The sequence below is a fragment of the Capra hircus genome, chromosome 18 (assembly GCF_001704415.2).
Source record: "Capra hircus breed San Clemente chromosome 18, ASM170441v1, whole genome shotgun sequence".
NCBI classification, from domain to species: domain Eukaryota; kingdom Metazoa; phylum Chordata; class Mammalia; order Artiodactyla; family Bovidae; genus Capra; species Capra hircus.
This window is the reverse complement of record NC_030825.1, coordinates 54,495,393-54,519,440: the sequence shown is the minus strand read 5'-3', so window position 1 is coordinate 54,519,440 and position 24,048 is coordinate 54,495,393. Positions and strand designations below refer to the sequence as shown.

At 49.9% G+C, this 24,048-nt stretch overlaps 1 protein-coding gene across 1 annotated transcript in view; it reads left to right on the top strand.

The window, feature by feature from the left end:
* NOVA2 (NOVA alternative splicing regulator 2) overlaps nucleotides 1-23,799 on the top strand; it is a 29,410-nt gene extending 5,611 nt beyond the window's left edge. Inside the window, exons 2-4 of the mRNA XM_013971571.2 lie at nucleotides 5,082-5,225; nucleotides 10,228-10,394; nucleotides 19,235-23,799. Of these exons, the coding sequence (XP_013827025.1) occupies nucleotides 5,082-5,225; nucleotides 10,228-10,394; nucleotides 19,235-20,317 (1,394 nt within the window). The 3' untranslated portion in view covers nucleotides 20,318-23,799. The remainder of the gene's footprint in view (nucleotides 1-5,081; nucleotides 5,226-10,227; nucleotides 10,395-19,234) is intronic.

Sequence of the window (24,048 nt, the reverse complement as noted above, 5' to 3'; positions counted from 1 at the left end):
GTGGATGCTCAGGAAGGATCTGTTGGAGGGAGGGAGGGAGAAAGGAAGGGAGGGAGAGAAAATCAAGGAAATAATAATACAGAGGGATGCAACAATTCAGGAAGAGAGGTAGATGCTGGAGGGTGAGTGGAAGCAGAGCCTGGTTTCTTATCAATGAGAACACGTTCCTCCTCCGAAAAGCAGGGAGACGCCTGGGGAGAGGTGATGAAGGAAGTGGCGTCCCCCCATCCTCTTATTTCCTAACAAAACCCCAAACCTTCGAGGTGCATTTCTGCATTGATAGAGCACTTGGTGTGCACCAGACACTGTCATAAGAGCTTTGCCTGTGTTCATGAAATAGGTAATAGTAAAAATGATGATTGTGATGATGAAGATACCTGACATTTCTAAAGTGGTCTACATGCCTGAGACCATCCTAAGTACTCCAAGGATTAGCATTGAATGAATGACAGTTAACCCCAGAAGATAGCGCTATCCTGTCCCCATTTTAGAGATGAAAAAACAGAGGCCCAAAGAGGTGAGGTGACTCACCCAAGGCCACACCACCCGTCAGTGACAGAAGTCTGTGCTCAGTCGAGGGCTGTTTCTGTCATTTCATTCAGAGATTCTCAGACAAAACCTGAGGAAGTGTGAGCGAGGGGAGTGAGGTTGTCCCCAGTTTTCTGCGGAACAGTCTTCAAGAGGGAAGCTGAGGAAGTGGCCCTGGCTGGAGAAAAGATGGGGAATGAAATCAAAGAAGGAAAGAGGATGAAGTTCTTGTGAGAAACCCTCCCCATCCTCTGAACCTGCCAAAGATGGAGAACCGGCCCCATCTCTGTGTCAGGTTGAGGGCCAGAGCAGGCAAGGGGCCACCTCTGTGAGCTCAGGGAAGGAAGTCATTTGTTGGGGGGCTGCTTAGAAAGATGGATGGAGAGGCACCCTGGGGGGCTAATTACCTAATAGGCTTAATGATCTGATTAGGCACATTTAAGAGGATTGCCTTGGGCTAAAGGAAACCCCTTAATTCTGGACCTCCTTCCCTTGCCTGGAAAGCCACATCTAGCCCCTCGCCCCCATGCCTCCGTGTTCACACGGCAGGGTACCCAGAATTTTCATTCTCTTTATTTATTTATTTTTTGTCATGCCATGCAATAATGCAGGATTTTATTTCCCAGACCAGGGATCAAACCTGTGCCCCCTTCAGTGGAAATACACAGTCCTAACCAGTGGACCACCAGGGAATTGCCGGGGAACCCAGAACTTTCAATCTTAAGGGACCAAATGGGGATGGGCAGGGCTCCCAGCCCCCAGGACCCTGCCCCATGCTTCTAACAGAGCAGTTTCTCTTTTATCTGCTCTGGATGTTGGAGTTTCATTGGAGACGTTGAAACTACATTTCCTTTGCTTAAAAGAAAAAGTTGACAACCACTGGGGGATTGATGGTCCAAGACCTTAAGCTTCGGAAACCAAATGGCCTGGCTTGTCCCTTCTTTTTCCCAGAATTTGTGTGTGCTCAGTTGCTCAGTCGCATCTCACTCTTTGCGGCCCCATGGACTGTAGCACACCAGGCTCCTCTGCCCATGAAAATTTCCAGGCAAGAATACTGTAGTGGGGTGTCATTTCCTCTTCCAGGGGGTCTTCCTAACCCAGAGATTGAACCTGTGTCTCTTGCATCTCCTGAATTGGCAGTGGATTCTTTAACACTCGTGCCAACAGGGAAGCCCTTCCCAGGGTTTATATGCCTACTATGGGCTGGGCACTGCATGAGTCCCTGGACATGAGGCAGAGCTTCAGTGACATGGCCCACACTGGACCATGGTACATCCTTCTGAAGGCATGAAACAGAGATGCATCCCCTCCCTAGGGTTCCAGGAAAAGTTACAAGAAGATGGGACATTTGAGGGGAGACCTGAAGCACAAAAGGAATTCACTGGGGGAGGGGCGTTCTTTGCGACCCTGCAGACTGTAGCCCACCAGTCTCCTCTGTCCATGGGATTCTTCAGACGAGAATACTGTAGCGGGCTGCCATTTCCTCCTCCAGGGAATCTTCCCAACCCAGGAACCAACCCGTGTCTCCTGTGCCTCCTGCACTGGCAGGTGGATTCTTTACCACTGAGCCCCCTCGGGGAGCAGAGTCATAGGCAAAGAGAATGTGCAAAGGCCCTGAGGTGGGAGGGAGAAGGGAAGTTTGAGGAGCAAAAAGGAAGGTGGATCTAGTGTACTGGGAGAAAGATAAGGATGTGAAGCTGGAGAACAGGGCGGGGCCAAATCACAAATCATTCTCAGAAGGTTCCTGAATTTTTCCCTGGGAGGACGCGGGGGCAACAGTTTGATTAGAAGATCGCAGAGGTTAGGCAGTTGCCTTGAGACTGCATTAACAAAGTGCTTTGCGCATGACCAAGAGAATTGGTTCGTAACAAAGAATAACCAAAGCCTCATTAAGGACCCTTGGTGCTGCCTCCCACCTCAAGGTCTTGGAGACTGTCCTGGTGTATACCGGCCCTCAGCTGCCAGCAGGAAAGAGTGTTAAGCATGGGCGGACCAAGAATGAATCAGAATTGCATTTGAATCTCAACCCAGCAACTGTCTTGGTGCCCTTGGGCTGGTACCTTAACTTCTCTGTGCCCCTCTGTGCCTCCGTTTCCCCTTATGTAAAAATGGAGGGGACTTCCCTGGTGGTCCAGTGGTTAAGAATTCGCCTTCTAATGGAGGGGGTGTGGGTTCAATCCCTGGTGGGGGAGCTACACAATTTAAAGCAGAAACAATATTGTAACAAATCCTATGAAGACCTTAAAAAATGGCCCACATCAAAACATAAAAATAAAAATAAGTAAAACAATAATAAAAACCATAATAGAGAGGAAATGGCAACACACTCCAGTATTCTTGCCTGGGATATGCCATGGACAGAGGAGCCTGGCGGGCTTCAGTCCATGGGGTCACAAAGAGTCCGACTCCACTTAGTGACTGAACAACAACACATATATAAACTATGTTGCAATGAGGGAGCTTCCGGGTAGCTCAGCTGGTAAAGAATCCACCTGCAATGCCGGAGACCCCAGTCCGATTCCTGGGTTAGGAAGATCCCCTGGAGAAGGGATAGGCTACCCACTCCAGTATTCTTGGGCTTCCCTGGTGGCTCAGACAGTAAAGAATCTGCCTGCACTGTGGTAGACCTGGATTTGATCCCTGGGTTGGGAAGATTCCCTGGAGGAGGGCATGGCAACCCACTCCAGTATTCTTGCCTGGAGAATCCCCATGGACCAAGGAGCCTGGCGGACTCCATGGGGCTGCAGAGAGTCAGACACAACTGAGCAACTAAGCACATGTTGCAATGGAAAAAAAAAATTTTTTTTAAAGGAGCGCATTTTCCTTACCTCACTGGGAGGTTGTGAGGAATGGGTGAGATCAAGCTGGCCAAGCTCTCAGCACAGCACCAGGTCAGTAATGAGTGTCAGAGCCTCTCCAGAGTCCAGCCTTCTGCTCCCCTCCCGCCTCACTGCTTCCAGCAGTCAGACCAGCGTCACCTCCTGCCTGGACTATTGCAGTTGCCTCTTCGCTGGGGTCTTCCACCTGTGCTTGTCAGAGTCTGCTCCCCTCATGGGCCTCAGGGGGATCTTTTTAAAACCTAAGACATCACACATGGGGCTTCCCTGGTGGCTCAGCAGTAAAGAATCTGCCTGCAATGCAGGAGATGTAGGTTTGATCCCTGGGTCGGGAAGATTGCCTGGAGAAGAAAATGGCAACCCACTCCAGTATTCTTGCCTGGAAAATCCCATGGACAGAGGAGCCTGATGGGCTGTGGTCCATGGAGTCACAAAAGAGTCAGACACAACTGAGCAGGAGTTCAACTCCTCTGCTCAGAGCCTTCCTGAAGCTCCTGTCTCACCTGGAAGAAAAACCACCTTGGTCCACAAGCTTGAACACCCCACCACCATCCCCACCTCTCTCAGCCCTCATTTACTCCCACTGTCCTATCTCACTCAGCCCCAGCCACACTAGACATCTCACCCTCACAGCCCAGGCACACCCTCACCCCAGGGCCTTTGCACTTGCCCTTCCTCCACATGGCCACATGGTTCTGTTCTGTTCTCTCCTCCACAGCTGAGAGAGAGTGTATTTTAATGGTTCAGAGCAGGGACTCTGGAACCAGGTGGGACTCAAATCTCAGCTCTACCACTTCTCAGGTGGCACTACCCAGGTGGTGCCTGATGGGTACCCAGATGTTGCTAGTGGTAATAATCCGCCTGCCAGTGTGAGAGATGCAAGAGATGTGGGTTCGATCCCTGGGTTGGGAAGATCCCCTGGAGAAGGAAATAGCAACCCACTTCAGTATTCTTGCCTGGAGAATCCCATGGACAGAGGAGCCTGGCGGGCTACAGTCCACGGGGTTGCAGAGTCAGACTGAAGCAACTGAGCACATACGTGACACCATCTACTAGCTGTGTGAGTGGGAGAAATCCCTTCACCTTTGTTTCCTCATCTCTGGAATGTTTTTTTTTTTTTTTTAAGTATCTCCCTCTTAGCATCAGTGTGAAAATGATATTTGTAAATTACTCGGAACAGAGTCTAGTATGTGTTAGGTACTGTGGAAGTGTTTGTTCGACAAAGAATGCTGTATGCTTGGGAAGGGCTTTCCTGGCCACCGGATCTGACAGTCCAGCGCCTGCACTCCCCATCCTCTTTCCTGCCTCTTTTTGTTTCCTCAGTACTTACCACCCTCCGACAACATGAAATGCACTGTCTTGTCTCCCCTGCTCTAGAAGAATGTAGCTGTGTGCTCTTGGCTGAATCACTAAAACTCTTGACTTTATTTGTGAAATCAGGGGTCTTTGTTTTCTTCATGGCTGTTTCTCTAGAATGGTGCCAAGCCCAGAGCAGGTGCTCAGGAATTCTTGGTGAAATGAATGAATGAGTGAGTGAGTGAGGATCATTACGTGTATTATTTCCCTACTGCTATTCTCTTGAGTCCTTGCTTCTGTATGTTACTGTGATCACAGCGGGTTTCCTAGCCCAGCCCATGCCAGTGCCTCCCAGGAGGTACTATCCGAAGGTGAAGACCCCTCTCTCCTGACTCCCCTCCCTGCTGTGTGCCCCTGCAGAGGAAGGTGAATACTTCCTGAAGGTGCTGATCCCCAGCTACGCTGCGGGCTCTATCATCGGCAAGGGTGGGCAGACCATCGTGCAGCTGCAGAAGGAGACGGGAGCCACCATCAAGCTCTCCAAGTCCAAAGACTTCTATCCGGGTGAGCCCCAACCCCGGGGCATGCTTGCTCCGTCCTCCCAGCCCTCCCATCTGGGCCCTCCAGGAGCGGGGAAGGCTCCCCTAGGGGCACTGAGAGTGGTAGGGGGCCTCTCCTCCTCCCGCTAAGGGGACTGGGCAGCCCTGGGCCCCAGGGGCCAGGCCTGAGCAGATGGGGGTGGGGGCAGGGTGAGACAATGGACTACTGCATATTCATGAGCTCATTTGCATGATGTGGTGGCAGATGTACCCATTCCCACACACCTGCCCCGTTGGGTCTGTTGGAGGAGCTGGGGGGGGAGGTTGGCCAAGGAGGCAGGTGTTGGGGTGTCCCTCAAGGCTTGGGGGTCAGCCATCCGTGTTACACAGACCCTCAGTGTTTCCCTTTGGATTTCTCTGTCACCCCATCTCACCCGATCTGAGTCACACTGGTTCTCCATCTGTGTGGTTCTTTCCATGTCTCTCATCCTGTTTCTATCATCTTTCTTTCTTGTCCATTGGCCGAGCCACACGGCGTGTAGGATCTTAGTTCCCCAACCACGGATGGAACCCATGCCTCCTGCATTGGAAGTGCAGGGTCTTAACCACTGGGCCGCCAGGCAGTCCCTTTCTCATTCCGTTTCTGACCTCCTCATCTCTTGTTGCCTGAGGCTCCACTCCCACCGGCTTCTCTCTGTCTCCCCGTGCCCTGTTTCTCCTCTTCTCTTCCCTTTCTGTCTTCCCATCTCTCTCCCTATATTTTCCTTTTCCTCCACCTCTTAATCTCACTTTTTTTTCTCCAGCTATCTGTTTCCAGTCACCCATTCAACCAGTATTTAGTGGCACCCTTCAATGGGTTCATTCTCTGCAGGGGGTTGCTCCTCATTTCTTTCCATCCCTGCTCGCCCATCTCTCCCCTTACAGTCCTCTTTTTCTCCTCAGTCTCAGCTTCCTCGTATCTTTTTTCCTCTCTCTCCCCAATCAGCCCATTTTCTGCCTCTTCTCCAGCTCTATCTCCCTTCCTCCAATCATAAATTGTCCAGGCCCCTCCCCTCTCACTAATCCCCCTCAATATCTCTCACCCCCTTCATAATTCTCTCCCAAGACCAATGCCTGAGCTTCAACATCTAGGAATCCAGGGAAGGTCCACTGAATTGCGTCTTTGGTCCCGTGCTGGTTCTAGTTCATCCTTAATCCCCTTGGATTTTCTAGGTCAAACACCAGAGCTGAAGCCCAGGGTCAGGACAATTTCATATTCTCTCTTCCTGTGTGTCTCTCTCTCCACCCCGCCCTCTGCCTCCCATCTCACTAAGCAGCTTTGGCAAGAGGTTTAGAGAACAGTCCAGGGAACCTGGCACAACCCCCTTTTCTCTTCCACCCTGGCCCAGTTTTCCCCTCACCCCTCTAGCCCACAAGGTACGGATGAGACCTCTGCTTACGACACCCATCCAAGGACACTTGGTTCCTTGCCCCTGGATCTCATTCTGTGACATAACACACGTCATCCCCTCCCAATGCAGTGACACGCCCCACTGGCCAGGCAGCTGAGAACCCCAAAGGATGGGCCAGTCATTGACTCTCTCCTGGGCCAAACACTGCTCAAACAAGCAACGTGAGCTAAGCATCTCTCCCCAGCCCCTGGACTTGCACCCAGTCCTGCTCCCCACCCCCCACCCCAATTCGGAACTTCCAGATCATACAGCATGTGCCGGCTCCTGGCTCAGAGATGCAGGAATAGCCCTCTACATCCCAGTCCTGTCCCTGGGACTTCCCAGGGCCCAGAGGAACATAAGAAATGGAGATGCTGCTGCTCTCGCAGTTTCTCTGCTTCTGGCTGATACCCTCCATTCATTCATATTCTCTGAGCCTCTTCTCCAGCCCAGCCCCATGCCAGACCGAGATGGGGACACAGCAGTGGCTGAGACACCCCAGCTTGGCCCTCATGGATCTCACATCCCAGTAGAGAAGATAAACCGAATACCAGTCATGACTTAGGGTGGTCAGGGCTGGGACTGGGGAAGCCCAAAGAATGGAGAGAGCTCAGACAGAGCACCTGACCCAGACTGAGATGATCAGGAAGGGCTTCCTGGAGGAGGAAGCCAGAATAATGAAAGAGTGGGCTAGGTAAAGAGCAGTAAAGTGTGATGAGAGGAGAGGAAAGAGCGTGTTCAAAGGCTGCGGGGTGGGGGTTAGTTGTTCAGTGTGGCTGGTGAAAGGACAGGTGAGAATGGAGAAACTGAAAGGGACCTCTGGGCCTAGTTAGCTCACACACACACACACACACACACACACACACACATATGCACACGTATGTCTGCACTTAGGTATCTACTCCATGAAACAAAAATCTGTGTGGAGGCCAGAACACATGAAGGGTGCCCCCTGCTTGGTACAGGAACCCCCAAGCTCCAGATTCAAGTCTTCCGAGTCATACATGGAGAAACTTAGACCCTGAAGGAAGCAGGCACCTGCTCCAAGCCGCGCAGTCTTGTGTAGCTTACCCAGACCTTCTCCTGATTCTAAAATTCCTTCAGATTTTAAACAGCTGCCTGAAGCCCTGGACCCTAACCCCAGAAGAAAAACAGACACTTAAAAAAAAAATGTATTGATTTATAACATCTTTGCGGCTGAGTTGAACATCTTATGTATTCTTTAACATCAAAAATACAAAAGCAAAATTGCAATCATTGTATGCCTCCCCCCAACACATACACACACATACACTCCACCCACACCAAGTTTAGCACAACGTGGCTAAATGTTTAAAAGCCCAGACTCTGAAGCCAGACACATGGGTTCAAAACCCGGATTTTCCACTACTGGCTGAATGAATTTGGACAAAACCAAGGTGCCTTAGTGTCCTTAGCAATAAATCAAGAATAATAATATCACCTGCCTCATATATTAAAGTGAACAAATATATATATACATATAAAATGCTTAGAATGATGCCCGGCAATTGGTGTTATGTAAGCACCAGCTGTTATTATTAGATATTCTTTCAGGGTTTAACTGAGTCCCCCAAAGCCCCTGTGGATCCTGGTTAAGAACTACAAGGGGATGTGAGATCACAGACTCCCTGAGCTGGAGGGAAGCCTCACAGAGATGGAGAGCCAGGCCACTTCAGCCAGGCTCTCCCTGGGGCCACCCCACCCCCCAAGTTCCCACCCTGACCCACACCCTTTCCTATTTACACCCAGACGGAGGCAGCCTATGCGCTGACTCACGCTTGGCTCAGACCAAGCCATTGTTCTGGGATGGAGGGGAGTAAGAGTGAGGAACAGCGGCCCAGAGGACATGGAGGATGTCAGCTACACCAGTGACCCAAGACGGGGACACCCAGACACATGGCGAGACTGGCATGCCAGGCTGAGCGACGGCAAGCGAGGGGTCAGGGTGTAACACCAGTGCGCTGCACTGGTCTACCCACAGGACACTGGACACTCACCCCCAAGTGTCCCAGACACGCAGGCACATGGAGCCTGGGCACCCAGGACCCTTTTTAGATCCAAGGAGCTAACTGGTCCTGCAAATAGAGTCCTTCCCAGGGACATACACACCCCCCACACCTAGCACACCTGTATCATCCAGGCATTCACAGCTTCACCCCGGCCAGTCCTGGTGGAGTCTTCTTTGTCTGGCTGTAATTCAGACCCCCAGACACGCACACAAATACATGAATTCTCCAAATATCAGTTCTTACATACTGACCCCTGGGTCTGCCTGTCGGTTTCTTTCTCTTCCTCATCTTCACCCTCATCATTCACAGTGTCTTGCCTGTTACTTGTACAGGTGCCTTTGCGCGTACATATGCAGTCCACACACCATTTGCCCAGGTAGTCTTTTGAACACCCAGAGGCGTCCGGATATCTTTCTCCCTTACATAAACACACACACATACGCACACACAGGCACACTGTCATACCATCTCCAAGTGCTATGCATTTATCCTGCAACGTCAATGCCACTTCCTGGGATTCTTTGTTTCTTACTCTGAAACCCTCGTGCACACCCAGCTCAGTCTTAGAGTGTACATAACCTTGAACATCACAGCGACATCCAAAGTCTTTCCCCCGCCCCACAGACATCTTTACTGAAATCACTGTGTCTTGCAGTCTGTTTGTATCCTGGTCTCTCCTGCTCTTTCTTTTACACACATACACAGATAGATATTTCAGCCAGTCCTACTCAAGAAAATACATGCACACACACACACACACACACATACACCCCACTCACCCAAATACTCATAGATGTATTTGCATTGGTCAGTGACACCCAGAGTCTCTCTCTCATACGTATATATCCCAACATCACCTAGAATTAGCACCTCTTCTCTCTGCTACCCGCCCCAGTACACACACACACACGCACACACACACCAAGGATGCCAGGTCAGAACCACCATGAATATCTGGAGAATCGCCAGCAGAGGCACCCTGCCGTCCTTTCTGCATCCCCATCTCCACTCTTCCATGAGTTGTCTTTGACCCACTCTGCTCTCCCCTCTCCCCACCCTTGCCCTCCCCCACCCCTCAGCCCTCCATCTGGTGGGTCCAGGCAGGCACTCAGGCCTCTCTGCTGTCTCCCCCATCCCCCAGCCCTTCCCCATCCTCTCCAAAAGCCCAGAGGCCGTCGCTGCAGGCTTTCAGGGGTTGCCAAGGCAACGGGGCCTCGTCCCTCATCCCCCTGGGGGTGGGCTGAGGACCCGGCCAGCCACACCGATAAGGGGGTTCCAGTTACTGTGGCAACCGTTGCAGGCCTGAGCTCTCGGCTTCTAGGAGGTGGAGGGGGGGCAGTGAGTGAATGGTTACCAAAGCAACCGAGAGCCAGCAAGGACTGGGAAGAGGCAGCTGAGCCCTGTCTCCCTTGCCCAGGGCTGTTGTGGGCATAGCAAAGCACTTAAGCATCATTCTTCCATCCCCTGGGTTTGTTTTAAGGGAGGGAGAGGACGTGAAAATAATAAAACAAGAATTCCACTCACTCTCCTTCTGATGAGTGTGACCCCTCTCTTCCTTGCTCAACAGGAACCACAGAGAGAGTATGCCTGGTACAGGGCACAGCAGAGGCCTTGAATGCTGTGCACAGCTTTATTGCCGAGAAGGTCCGAGAAATCCCACAAGCAATGACCAAGCCTGAGGTGGTCAATATCCTTCAACCCCAAACCACAATGAATCCTGACAGAGCCAAGCAGGTTAGCAGGGATAGAGGCTGGGTTTTCGTAAAGCTGGTGGGATTTGAGAGAAAGCACTTCTTCCATGTAACTGGATTGCGATGAGAGCTCAATGGCATGGTGGTGGTGTTTTGGCTGTGAAGTCCTGTCCGCTTGTTTGCAACCCCATGGACTGTAACCCGTCAGGCTCCTCTGTCTGGGAGATTTCCCAGGCAAGAATATCGGAGTGAGTTGCCGTTTCTTCTCCAGGGATCTTCCTGATCCTGGGATTGAACCCACGTCTCCTGTTTGCCAGGCAGATTCTTTACTACTGAGCCACGTGGGAAGCCTGCTTCAATGGCATAATAGTTACAAAACATTTATCAATCAAATACATGGTAGTGGTTCGTCAAGAGAGTCAGCCTAAGGATGCCAGACCTCTTACTAGAGTGACTTGATTCAGAGGGAGCATGAAGGTCTGGGAGAATCTGACCGAGACCCCCTGAAATATCCCTCCCTCCTAGGATTCACCAGATCCCCTTCTCTCTTCCACCTCATCCCATTGTCTCTCAAAACCACCTGCTTCCCACTTCCTGTTCTCACCAGAAGTAACCACCACACCCATAGACAACACAGTACTGGTACCCACTCTGTTCACTAAGTTATTGGATAGGAAGGAGTTTAGCCACCATTTTGGGAAAATGGTGTTTCCTTAGGAAGCGAGGAGGCGGGTCTTTCTCCAACACAGCCCTCTTGAGGAGGGATGGAAGGAGGAGGGCAGAGCCTTTCTGTTGCCTGCATTATCAGAAGCCGTGGGGTAGGGATGTGGCAAGAGTGGATCAATTGCTTCCTGGGCCTCGCGGGTTACCAGACCGCTGTGCACACTGGGCAGGTGGGCTTCCTGTAAAGCCCCTGACAACATGGCCCTGACTGGGTAGCGGGCCGAGCAGAAGAAGCAGAGCTCGGGGTTGGCTGCGGTAAACTCCCCGTTTGCTCTCCCTCTCTCCACTCCCGTAGACGTGTGCACGCAATGCAAAAGGGCGAGAAGCCCTGAGCAGGCGGACAGGCCACTTGTGAGGGTTCCTGAACAGATGTCTGCCTGGAAGCAAAGAGACAGGGCCTCGGGGAAAGGAATCTGGGATTCCTGAGAAATCCTGTTGCCCTGAAATGGGAGAACCCACGGGTCTGAGTTTCTACCAGTTCGTGGGGGAAACGGTGGGCAGCAAACCCTGGTAGAATACTGCGGATCAGAGCGATCCCCCCAAAACGTGCGAGTTTGAGGCTTGGAGCGTGGCTGCTGTCCTTGGTGCTGAAGCAGCTCCGCCCCTCGCGTGCAGCCGGCCCTCTCCTAAATCCCTTCCCACCAGCAGGCCACAGCTTCCCTACAGTTTGCAAGGAAGCGAAGGTACTGCCTCTTCTCTCTGCCTTGGTCGTGGCCGCTAGGGGCTCAGGGTTCATCAAAAGTTTGTGCATGTTGCAGGGAAAATGGGGTCAGCACCATTAGCACCTGAGCCTCTTACTCCACTCCCTAAGCCACAGGAACTCTGAAATAGTGGAGTCTAACAGTTATAGAACCAGGATTTTTTTCTCTGCCTTGTTACTCAGGGGCTTCAAAGAATGAAAGAGAGAATGGCTGAAGGTTCAGACTCTGGAGTCAGATGTTGAGTTGAATTCTATTCTGATAGTTCCTACCTGCAGGACCTTGAGCAAGTGACTTGATTTCTCCATGTAAAATGAGATTCATAATGGTATCTATTTAAGGGTAGTGGCTAGTGTTTATTAATATTTGAAAAACAGTTATCCAAAAATGTTTGCTATTGTTGTTACTATGGGATTTTTGAGTCAGGAGGCAAGTCTGTTCCCTTTTTGCCTTGGCTTTGCTGTGTTGCCCTGTATCTTCTTCTATTATGTATGCTCAGCTTCCCTTTCTTTACAGTAGGGAAGCTGGGTCAGACTGGGATTATAAATTGAAATGTCTCCGGAATTCAGAAAGGGAACATAAAGGACTGAGGATGTGGCCTTATCATAGAGGTATCATGCTATCCCTCAACTGGGTAGTTGCTGCTCAGCTCCACTTGATTCTTATTCTTTGGGAATGAGGACGGAGCATTATTGGGTTGACCCAAAAGTTTGTTCGAGTTTTCCTATAACGTCTTCTACATTTTTCAAATGAAGTCAAACATATTTGAAATCAATTGATTTTTCAAGGTTGGTTCAGTTCTTAAAACATTATGTGGCTGTGGGCTGGCTGTGGCCTGAGCACCACCAGTTTGCCACCTCTGGGTTAGACGGGTGGTTCTCAGCCCTGGCTGGTATCTGAATCATCTAGGTTAAAACACAGATTCCTGAGTCCCAGCCTGGGACCACTGAATCCAGATTTCTGGGGAGAAGTCCTGGGGATCTGAACATGAACTCTGGCCTGAGATCAGATCCTGGCTTTACTAGTCACTATCTCTGTGATCTTAAGTAATTTACTTAACTTCTCGGTGCCTCCCTTTCCCAATCTATGTGTGTTAGTCACTCAGCTATATCTGACTCTTTGCGACCCCATGGACCATAACCCGCCAGGCTCCTCTGTCCATGGGATTTCCCAAGCAAGAATCCTAGAGTGGGTTGTCATTTCCTTCTCCAGGAGATCTTCCCGACCCAGGGGTCAAACCTGGGTCTCCTGCATTGTGGGCAGATTCTTTACCATCTGAGCCACCCAATCTATAAAATGTGCTAATAATAGTACCTACTTTATACAGTTGTTAGTGGCTGCTGCTGTTATTGTTACTGTTGTTTTTAAATCTCCAGACTTGCAAACGTCTGAGGCAGATGGTCTCTGAGGTCCTTCTGGCTCTGAGACACTTACAATTCTATGGCTCTGTGATCGCAAGATTCGAGGAATGTATTACTCTAACATTCTACTGTTCTAACATCCAGGATTCTACAGAACTGCATCTGCAGATCTAAGATGCTGTGGTCTTGCAATCTGGGCCTATCGTGAAGACAGCTACTGTTTTCTGAGGGCTTCCCTGTGCCAACCACCATGGAGTCACCTTAGTCATTGAATATCCCCAAGACCTGAATAGGGCAGCTGTGGTAATGTCAATGTCAGCAGTGAGGAAACGGAGGCACAGAGAGGTGACAGCTTTTGCTTTCACCATCCCTTGGTGGACACAGTTTCTTGGGTGAAAAGTTTTGATCCTTCTCCTGTTGCTCTGAAATGCTGTATCACATACTAAATCCCTCTTTACTCTTAGGCCTGGTTTTGCACATTCTTCTGTTCTATCCCCTTGACTTGTCAGACTTCCCCTTTTCCAGTGATTTCTTTAAAATAACAGCTATATTGAGAGAGAATCCACATACTGTAAAGTTCACCATTTTAAAGTGTTTAATTCAGTGGTTTCAGTATAATCGCAAAGTCATGCGTTGATCAACACTGTCCGATTTCAAAACACTTTCACCATCCCCCCAAAAGCCCCATACCCATTAATAGTCATTTTCTATTTCCCAGTGCCTCTGCCCCAGCCCCTTCACCAATGATCTACTTGTAGTGCCTATGGATTTGCCTATTCTGAATAGTTTATGTAAATTGAAAGATACATAATGATATATAATGTGGCATGCTGAGTCGTGCTTTCCTTCCCTTAACATAATGTCATTAAGATTCATCCATACTGTGTGTGCATACATGCTAAGTCGCTTCAGTCGTGTCCTACTCTTTGTGACCCTATGGACCGTAGCCCGCCAGGCTCCTCTGTTCATGGGCATTCTTCAGGCAAGGATACTAGAGTGAGTTGCCATTCCCTCCTCCGGGGGATTTTTCTGACCCAGGGATCAAACCCTCAACTCCTACATCTCCTGCATTGATGGCAGGTTCTTTACCACTAGGGCCACCTGGGAAGCCCAAATCCACACTGTGGTGTGTATCAAAACTTCATTCCTCTCTGTGGCCAAATAGTACCTCATTGTATGGATAGACCACATTTTGTTTATTTATTCATCAACTGATAGAAATGTAGGATTTTTCCACTTTTTAGCTATTATGAATTATGCTGCTAATGGACAAATGTGTGGATTTGTTTTCAGTCCTCTTGGGTAAATACGTAGGGTGGAATTTCTGGGTCATATGATAAAACCTACGTTTAACTTTTTGAGGAACTGCAAGACTGTTTTCCTAGGTGGCTGTACCACAGATGTGGGATTTAAATGCAGGATTGCATGTGTACCTACTATCATTCACCCACCCTTGGCTAAGTATGTGTCAGGCATTCGTCTAGGCACTGAGAACCCAGCAGTAAGCAATAAAGACAAAATTTCTACCCTGTGGTCCTTAAATTCTCCCCTGGGAAATCAGAAAAGAAGCAAACAAATAAACTGTATAGGGTGTCAGAGAGTGAAAAGTACTATGAAGACAAGATGGAGAAAAAGGAAAGGAAGTATGGGTACCTTTTTTCTCTTTTTATTTGGAAAATGTTTAAAGAACAGTACAATGAACTCCTTATACACTGCACTTAGGCTCACCAGTTATTAACATTTGCTTTACACACAGACACACAGACATACACATTGACTTTGGTGTTCTTTTTGTTGTTGATCAATTTGACTCTTTTTTGGCTGAACTGAGAGGCATGCCAGATCTTAGTTCCCCAACCAGGGATCAAACCTGTGCCCCCTGTATTGGAAGCATGCAGTCTTAACCACTGGACCACCAAGGAAGTCCCTGTTGTTGATCTATTTGAAAATAAGTTGTAGATCTTATGACTCTTCACCCCTAAATGCTTCAGTGTCTAGCTCCCCAAAACAAAGATAGTCTTCTATATTATTATATTATTTTATCACACTTACAAAAATTAACACTGGATTTTTAATATTGCTTAATAAAAAGTCCATATTCAGATTGTCCAAAATGTCTTTTAAATGTATAGAGTATTTTTATTAAAGATTCAGTCAATGTTCCCGCTGCATTTGGCTGTTATACCTCCTTAATCTCTTTTAATCTAGCATAATCTAGGATATATTTTTGAAGGCAGAGCCAACAAAATTGCTGATTGGATGTTGAGTGTAAAGGAAAGAGAGGACTCCAAAAGGTTGGGACCAAGTAGTGGTAGGATGCATTTTCCTTGTGCTGTAATGAAGAAGACCGTGGCAAAAACACATTTGAGGAGGAAGATGAGTTTCATTTTGGACTTTTGAGGGGTCCACTCAACATCATGCGAGAGATGTGAAATTAGCAGTTATGAATCTGAAGGTATCCATGATGGAGACGTAAAATAAACACACATGAGCTTTGATAATCTGGTTGGGCAGGGAAGGGCTTTCTGGGGGGGTGCATCTGTGCAACGAATGAAGAGAGTGGGAAGCCCTCTCTTCTGAGGAAAAGCACTCTAAGTACGGGAACAGCAGGTGCAAAGGCCCTGAGTCTGGGCACAGCTTGGCGAGTTGGAGGGACTGCAGGGAGTCTGGTGTGTCTGCAGTGAAGTAAGCAAGAGGGAGGAAAGACTGAAGTCAGATCAACAGGGAGCACAGCATGTAGAGAGTATCAGTTCTCAGCCCTGTTTGATTGTTTGACGGATCCAATGTCCGCTTTCTCCTGGATATGTTAGGTTGGCCAAAAAGTTCATTTGGGTTTTTCCATTGCATTTTCTGGAAAACCCAGAACGAACTTATTGGCCAACCCGATATTTTACCATGCCCACTTTACTCTCTGAAATTACATATACAATGAGCCTATTAATATAAAGAGAAAGCATATCTATATCTCTAAGATCTTTAACACTTGTATTGAGATATAATCCACAAAAATACGTCGGACCCATTTAAAGTATGCAGTTCAGTGGCTTTATTGTATTCGGAGTCGGGCATCCATCACCGCAATCAATTTTAGAAGTTTCATTTCCTCAAAAGGAAATCTTGATCCCCTTAGCCACCACCTCTCAATCCTCCCAGCTCTCCCCACCCCAGCCCTAAGCCACCACTAATCTCCTTTGTCTCTATAGATTTGCCTGTTCTGAACATTCATATAAGTGAAATTATACGATATGTGGTCTTCTGTGCCGGGTTTCATTCACACAGCATAATGTTTTCTAGGCTCATCCATGTTGTAGCAAGCATCAGTCCTAAATTGACTGTAATCTTCCATTGTACAGATGTACATTTCTCATATCCCTAAATATTTTTTCATAAAGGAGAAATGAAGGTGATTTGTTATAAAATGAGTTTTAATATGGTGGCTCAGACAGTAAAGAATCCACCTGCAATGCAGGAGACCTGGGTTTGATCCCTGGGTGGGGAAGATCCCCTGGAGAAGGGAGTGGCAACTCCAGTATTCTTGCGTGGAGAATTCCATGGACAGAGCAGCCTGGTGGGCTACAGTCCATGGGGTTGCAAAGAGTCAGATATGACCGAGCGGCTAACACTTAATGATGAATTTTAATATGTAAATGCTCAGGCAGGGCCACAGTAGAAGAAATAATGAAATAGCTGCTCACACCTAACATGGCCTGAGTGACACAGCAAGAAACATGGTGATCCAGAGCGTAGTAATGGAGATTTAAATGATACAGACAGCATTACTACCAATGTCATGGTTTTCGTTTTTTTAATTGAAGTATAGTTGATTTACATTGTTATGTTAATTTCTGCTGTACGGCAGAATGATTCAGTTATTCGTATATATACCTTCTTTTTCATATTATTTTCCATTATGGTTTATCACAGAGTATTGAATATAGTGCCCTGTGCTATTCAGTAGGAACTTGTTGTTTATCCGTTCTATATATAATAGTTTGCATGATGTCATAGTTTTCTAAAATGATGAATGACTCTTGGTAAAGTTCAGAACAAAACAAAACACAGCCTTATCTTGACTTACTGATACTGTAGTTACATTCCTGAAAATTTCAATAGATCTTAAAACTGTGCAAAAGAAAAAAAAATACTTGGTACTTAACATGTAGCATGAAGTTCAGTTCTGGGTTGGGGGATTTGTAAACAGACTATTCACCAACATGAATGTCCAGGGGGACATTCAAAAGTCATATAGAACCTGTGACAGTTCTTCATTGCAAGGAACTGACTCTCACATTATTGTGTGCAAACATCTTTGGCCCTGCCCATTGAATGCCCACATCTGCCCCCAGTTGTTTTGGCAACCAAAACCACTCCCACAGTTTCCCAGACACCCCTGGGGTCAGGTTTAGGGGTTAAAACAAAGAGGCAGAGATGAGAGCTTCCAAGGATTGAACCCGCAGGTCTGGGGGGATGTGGGAAGCACTGGAAAGGAGAAGCACTGTAGAAATGCTCTTGGAGATGTGAAAGGGGACATTTGGTTTTGAAATATCCCCACTGGTGTTAAGATTGATCTGATTTATAGCTACAAAGGATGCGCTGCTCTACAGCTGAGAAGGGGGACCATCCTATAACATGACCAGTTTTCTCCATCTTCTCTGATGTAAGCTTTGTTACCATCATTTCACAGATAAGACAGCTGTATAAGATTGCTGAGGCTGTAATAACAAGGTTCCACAAACTAGGTGGCTTAAACAACAGAATTCATTCTCTCATAATTCTGGAGGCTAGAAATCTGAGCTCTAGGTGTTGGCAGTGTTGGTTTCTTCTGAGGCCTCTGTCTTTGACTTGTAAATGGATTTTTATTCTCTCTCTCTCTCTTTTTTTTTTTTTTTGCCATACCTCATGGGCTTGCAGGATCTCAGTTCCCCAGCCATGGATTGAACCCGGGCCATGGCAATGAAAGCCCAGAGGGCCTTGGCAGTGAATGCCAGGAATTCTAACCACTAGGCCACCAGAGAACTCCTGTCTTCTCATCGTCCTCCCCCTTTGTGTGTCTGTGTCCTAGTCTCTTCGTATAAGGACACCAACTATATTGGATTAGGGTCCATCCTAATGACCTCTCTTAACCTTTAAGGCCTGTTTAAAGACCCTATCTCCAAATACAGTCATATTCTGAGGTACTAGGGGTTAGGACTTCAAGAGGTGAATTAGAATGGATGGGAGCAACAATTCAATCCATAACAACAGAAGGGTTAATCCAGGTGACCATGTCATGGGGTGGAAAGCTCAATGGAACAGTAATCCATGAGGCTGCAGTTCAGTTCCTTCCGGGTAACTTTGGGACAAGTGCCTTCACCTCTTAGGCCTTGGGTTGCTCATCTGTAAAGTGAAACTAATGATGCCTTTTCTGAGGCTGGGAGTCAGAGTACTTGATATAGAAGGACATGGGCACCAATTCAAGCTTGGAGTGGGGTCCTGGCGGGCTCCCACTTGGTCAGCCATTAAACTTTTAGGTGCTGGATGTAAGGAGGACCCAGGGGTCCTAAGGACAGGGTGGCTGAGAGGCTACCAAGGGGAGTTGGGAATACTAGCGCCTTTTTTCTTTTAACTAATAAATATGGAAAATTTCAGTATTTCTGCACTATTATTTTTATTTATTTATTTTCTTTTAGCTGTGCTGCAGAGCATGCAGGATCTTAGTTCCTCCATCACTGATCAAACCTGTACCCCCTGCAGTGGAAGTGCAGACTCCTAACCATGGACCACGAAGAAAGTCAGTATTTCTAGCCAAGGACTTCCTTGGTGGTCTAGGGTTAAGAATCCATGCCTCCACTGGAGGGGACACAAGTCCGATCCCTGATGGAGGAGCTAAGATCCTGTATGCTGTGTAGCCAAAAAAATAAATTTGAATTAAACAATTTTTTTTTTTTCCCTAACCGGTAGGACCATACTGGTGCATATCCAGGGGGCTTGCTGGGTCTGATTTTGGACACTTGAGAGCCAGGGGTGGGAAGTACCTTGAGACCGCCAGTCTTAGAGGAGTATTGCGGTTCAGTCTCCGATGACCCCGCCCCTAAAGACCCTCCCTCTGGCTCCCCACGCAGGCCAAGCTGATCGTCCCCAACAGCACGGCGGGCCTGATCATCGGCAAGGGGGGCGCGACCGTGAAGGCCGTGATGGAACAGTCGGGGGCTTGGGTGCAGCTGTCCCAGAAGCCGGAGGGCATCAACCTGCAGGAGCGCGTGGTGACGGTCAGCGGCGAACCTGAGCAGGTGCACAAGGCCGTGAGCGCCATAGTGCAGAAGGTACAGGAAGATCCCCAGAGCAGCAGCTGCCTGAATATCAGCTACGCCAACGTGGCTGGGCCAGTGGCCAACTCCAACCCCACCGGCTCGCCGTACGCCAGCCCCGCCGACGTGCTGCCCGCCGCCGCCGCCGCCTCGGCCGCCGCCGCCTCGGGCCTGCTGGGCCCGGCGGGGTTGGCGGGCGTGGGGGCCTTTCCGGCCGCCCTGCCTGCCTTCTCGGGCACCGACCTGCTGGCCATCAGCACGGCACTCAACACGCTGGCCAGTTACGGCTACAACACCAACTCCCTCGGCCTGGGGCTCAACTCGGCCGCAGCCTCCGGGGTCCTGGCCGCCGTGGCCGCCGGTGCCAACCCTGCCGCCGCCGCGGCCGCCAACCTCCTGGCGTCCTACGCCGGTGAGGCAGGGGCCGGGCCAGCCGGAGGGGCTGCGCCGCCTCCACCGCCGCCGCCGGGAGCCCTGGGGTCCTTCGCCTTGGCCGCGGCCGCCAACGGCTACCTCGGGGCCGGGGCGGGCGGCGGGGCCGGCGGCGGGGGCGGCCCGCTGGTGGCCGCTGCGGCCGCCGCGGGCGCGGCTGGGGGCTTCCTGACGGCGGAGAAGTTGGCCGCCGAGAGTGCCAAGGAGCTGGTGGAGATTGCGGTGCCTGAGAACCTGGTGGGAGCCATCCTGGGCAAGGGGGGCAAGACGTTGGTGGAGTACCAGGAGCTAACAGGCGCCCGCATCCAGATCTCCAAGAAGGGCGAGTTCCTGCCAGGCACGCGGAACCGGCGGGTCACCATCACGGGCAGCCCCGCGGCCACGCAAGCCGCTCAATACCTCATCAGCCAGCGGGTCACCTACGAGCAGGGAGTGAGGGCCTCAAACCCCCAGAAAGTGGGATGAGGCCTGTGGTGTGTGCTCCCACCTGGCTCCCTGCCCCTCCTCCTCCTCCTCTTCCTTCTCCTCCTCCCCCTCCCCAACTCCTGACCTCAGCTCGGTATAGTCCTGCTCCTCTTGGGATGGGGCTGGGGTAGGCCTGACTGCACTCCCCCCCACCCCTTTTCTGGTAGTCATAGGCAGGATTGAGTGATGGCTGGGGACGAGGCCAAGAAGCTCCCTCCCCAGCCCTGAACTGACCCCTTCTTTCCTTCCTCCCTATGCTTGACTGGGCCTGACCCTCCTCTCCCAGGGCCCAGGTCTGTGTGATATCTGTATATATTGCATTTTGTTGATTTTAATAGAAAACAAAGCGTTATTTTCTCTTTTCTTTCCCTCCTTTTTTTCCCCTCCTTTGATAAGGATTTCCCCTCCCCCCTTTATAAACTTTTTGTTTCCATATGGGAGGAGGGGAGGAGCCTCTGGGTCACCTAGAATGAGGGGCCTCCCCAAAACAACACCCGCCTCTCCTGCTTTCAGCTCCGGATCTGAGGGACATGATGGAAGCAGAGGTAGCGGAGGAGTGCGAGTTGAAATGGGGTATTTGGAGCAAGGACCCCAGAGTTCCTAGATTTTCTCGGCTACTCTCCCTCCCTGCTGGAGTTGCCCCTCCTAGGTGGGACTTTTCAACTCTTTTCTTGTCAGATTGTATGGCGGGGGGAGGGGTGCGGTGCTGCTGGGAATAAGGCCGGCTCTGGGATTGGGCCAGTCCGGTGGGCAAGACTGGCAAGAGGCTGGAACAACTTCCTGTGGCATCTCCTATGGCTTTTCCTAGAATAATGGGTATGAAGGTCTTTGTTGTGATGTCACTGAGTCAAGTACTTTCCTGGGGTGCATCTGGCACTTTGTATGATGTCCTAGGAAGTAGTTCCCCAGAGGTTACTTCCTGTGATGATAGGAGAGACAGGTACTTCCTGTGATGTCTCAATGAGCCTTCCTTGAAGGTTACTTCTGAGATGTCATAGGGGCATGCACTTCCTGTGGTGTCTCTAGGTTACTTCCTATGACGTCATCAGGATGAAGTATGTACTTCCTGTATCAGGCCATGGCCAGTCACTGATCCTCCTCTACCCACACCCCTCTGTGGTGGGTCTTGGCCTGGGGGTCTTCCTAGAAGAAGAATAAGGCGTGGGACTTGGATCTAATCTGGAGGACTATAAGGAAAAAGACCCACTATTTTCGGGGTCACCTCCATCCAAACACACCAAGTCAGAACTCACCTGGCAGGGAGGGGTGGGAGATGGAGCTGGTGAAAGCTGTTAAAGACCCTCTTTCCCACCCCCGCCTTTTGTGTGCATGCTTGTGTCTGCGTGGCTTTGTTTCATTAAGTCTGGTGAGCCAAATGTATGGTGGCTCTTTCAGGCCACGGTGGCCCAGGAGAATGCAGTGAGCCATGGTAGGGTCCCTTGAGCTGGAATGCTTTGTGTGGTCTAATGCATTAGATTGACTTGTGGTTTCCGGCAAACTGGAGTACTTTGGTGGTCTCTGATGGATCGGAATGTTTTGGTGCTCTCACCATAGGCTCTGAGGATCTAGAATGTTCTGATGAAGTCTGCCAAGCCAGGCAGCCCTGAGAGTTGGTCTGAGAGTGGCTCCCTGGGCACTGCGGCTGTGGTCAGCTCTAAGGCCTTGTTGGCAGGCTGAGATTTCAGGGCCTGACAACCCTATGGACTTAGGAGAGCTGAGACCCACCTCTACCCCATCCATCTCCCCGACCCTCATGGAGACCACCTCCACTTTTCCTCCAGCCCAAAGCAGGGACCCTAGTGCCCTGGTTCCATCATCAGCATCTCTGGGGGAGGGGCACCCCCTGCCCACCGTCTCCCCCAATTGTCCCCCTCACAGGTCTTCCAGACCCTTCTCTTCTCCATGGCTTTGGGGGAATCCGGCCTCCTCGTCTCTCTCCCAAAAAAGGAGAGGAGAAAAGCCAGAGACAATTCCTACCCCTAAAGCCTGGAAGACCCCTGCCCCTTGCTAGAGAGCCACCCCCAAATCAAAATGTGAAAATCCCTAGAAAGCAATAGCCTTCAAGGTACCTTGCACTGAATTTCCCACCACAGCCCTGATGGGAGGCTGTATCTTGGGCACTAGGGTGACTTTTTCCATGCCCTCTTCATCTCCAGGGTAGGGGGCAGGCCCCATTTCCCCATCCTTCACCTCCCATCGCTGCTGCCGTCACCCCTAATCTCCAGACTAAACCCGGATGGAGATTTGAGTGCCAAAACAATTCTTGATGTAACCTTGTACATATCTTCTGCAGTTGGGGGCTCTTGGGGTAGGAGGTGGAGGTGGTCCTACGGGCCACTGCTCCCCTCCACCTCTCAAAAGACCTTACAGTATTTCACAGCATCTCCACCCACATGTGGAGACTGCAGTATTGAGCTGGAATATCCCCCCTCTACAACTCCCCAGGCCCCCATAAGCAGGGGAAGGAGCCAGGAAGGGTGAAGTAAGGTCTGGGAGTGGGGAGGTGGGATTTGAAAGCACTCATTTGCATATCATTTGCATCCTCAGCTGCCCTTCTAGTTTGTCAGATGCTTTCTGTAGACCTATTTCTGGGTCCCAATCAGTGGGATCCAGTACTCCTCTCACACAGACACATCTCTGGAGGCTGGGCCTCCTGAAAAGTGTTCCCTTGGGGTGTCTGTGTGACAGTCCCCTCCCTATTCACATTTTTCGGGGACCCCCACCCCGCCAGCCAGGGCTATCTGAAAGGTAGTTTGCTAGCTCAGTCAGCTAGTTCACTCACTGTGTTGGTGAGTGGAGAGCCACACACCTTTCCCCATTTTACCACTCCACTGTCTTCCCCATCCCTGGAAAGTCCCTTCTGCAATCTGACCTCAATCTTTTGTGCTGCAGTTTGTCCAGAGGGGACGCAGATGTGGGGTCAGCGATGGGGAATCATTGAAAAACCCATCACCTCTCCCCCCGCCACCTTCCCTATTAGCCAATCAGACCTGAGAGACTCTGAGTGGCCTCCCTGCACCCTGCTCTTCAGCACCCAGCAGGTGCTTAGTGTTTGCTGCATTGAATTGTTTCCTTGTTCTTTCCTATTTGCCCTCCAGCCCCCAACACCCACCCCATCTCAGCATTTTCCTTCCTCTCTGGTTCCCTAAGACTTTCACTTTCTCTCCCCGTGGTTCCCATTGTTACCTGTCCTGTCTCTATCTTTTGTCTATGTCTGTCTTTTTCCTCAACTCTCAACCCTCTCCTTTCCTCTGTTTCTCATTAATTAAAAAAAAGTGCCAAACTTCCTTGGAACTGAGCCGCTCTGGGGGGGAGGGAACCTCAGATAGAGGAGAGGAAATGGGACCATCTCTCTTTGAGGAGGCCCCTAAGAGGCATTGAAAAAAAGACTGTGGGACACTTAGCTCAACTGGGTCTCCCTTCCTCGCCCCTCCCACCCCCAAGTTTTCTTAGGATCTTTTGTAAGAAAAAACAAAAGAGAGAAAAAAAAAAACTTCCCCTTCATTTAACTCCTAATCTTTTGGATTCCCCCAATTTCCACCAGCCGGGGAGAACCCCACTCACCTCCTTCAGGCAAATCTGTAGAAATTGGGGAGGGGGAGACAAGCTGAACCCCTCCTCTGCTGGCCTGAGGGATGGTGCCAACTGGATTTGAGAGAAGGACTTCAAAGCACTTATGACAAGAAGGGGTTCAATGTGCCAAATTCACCTCCTTCATCCCCCGTCCCAGG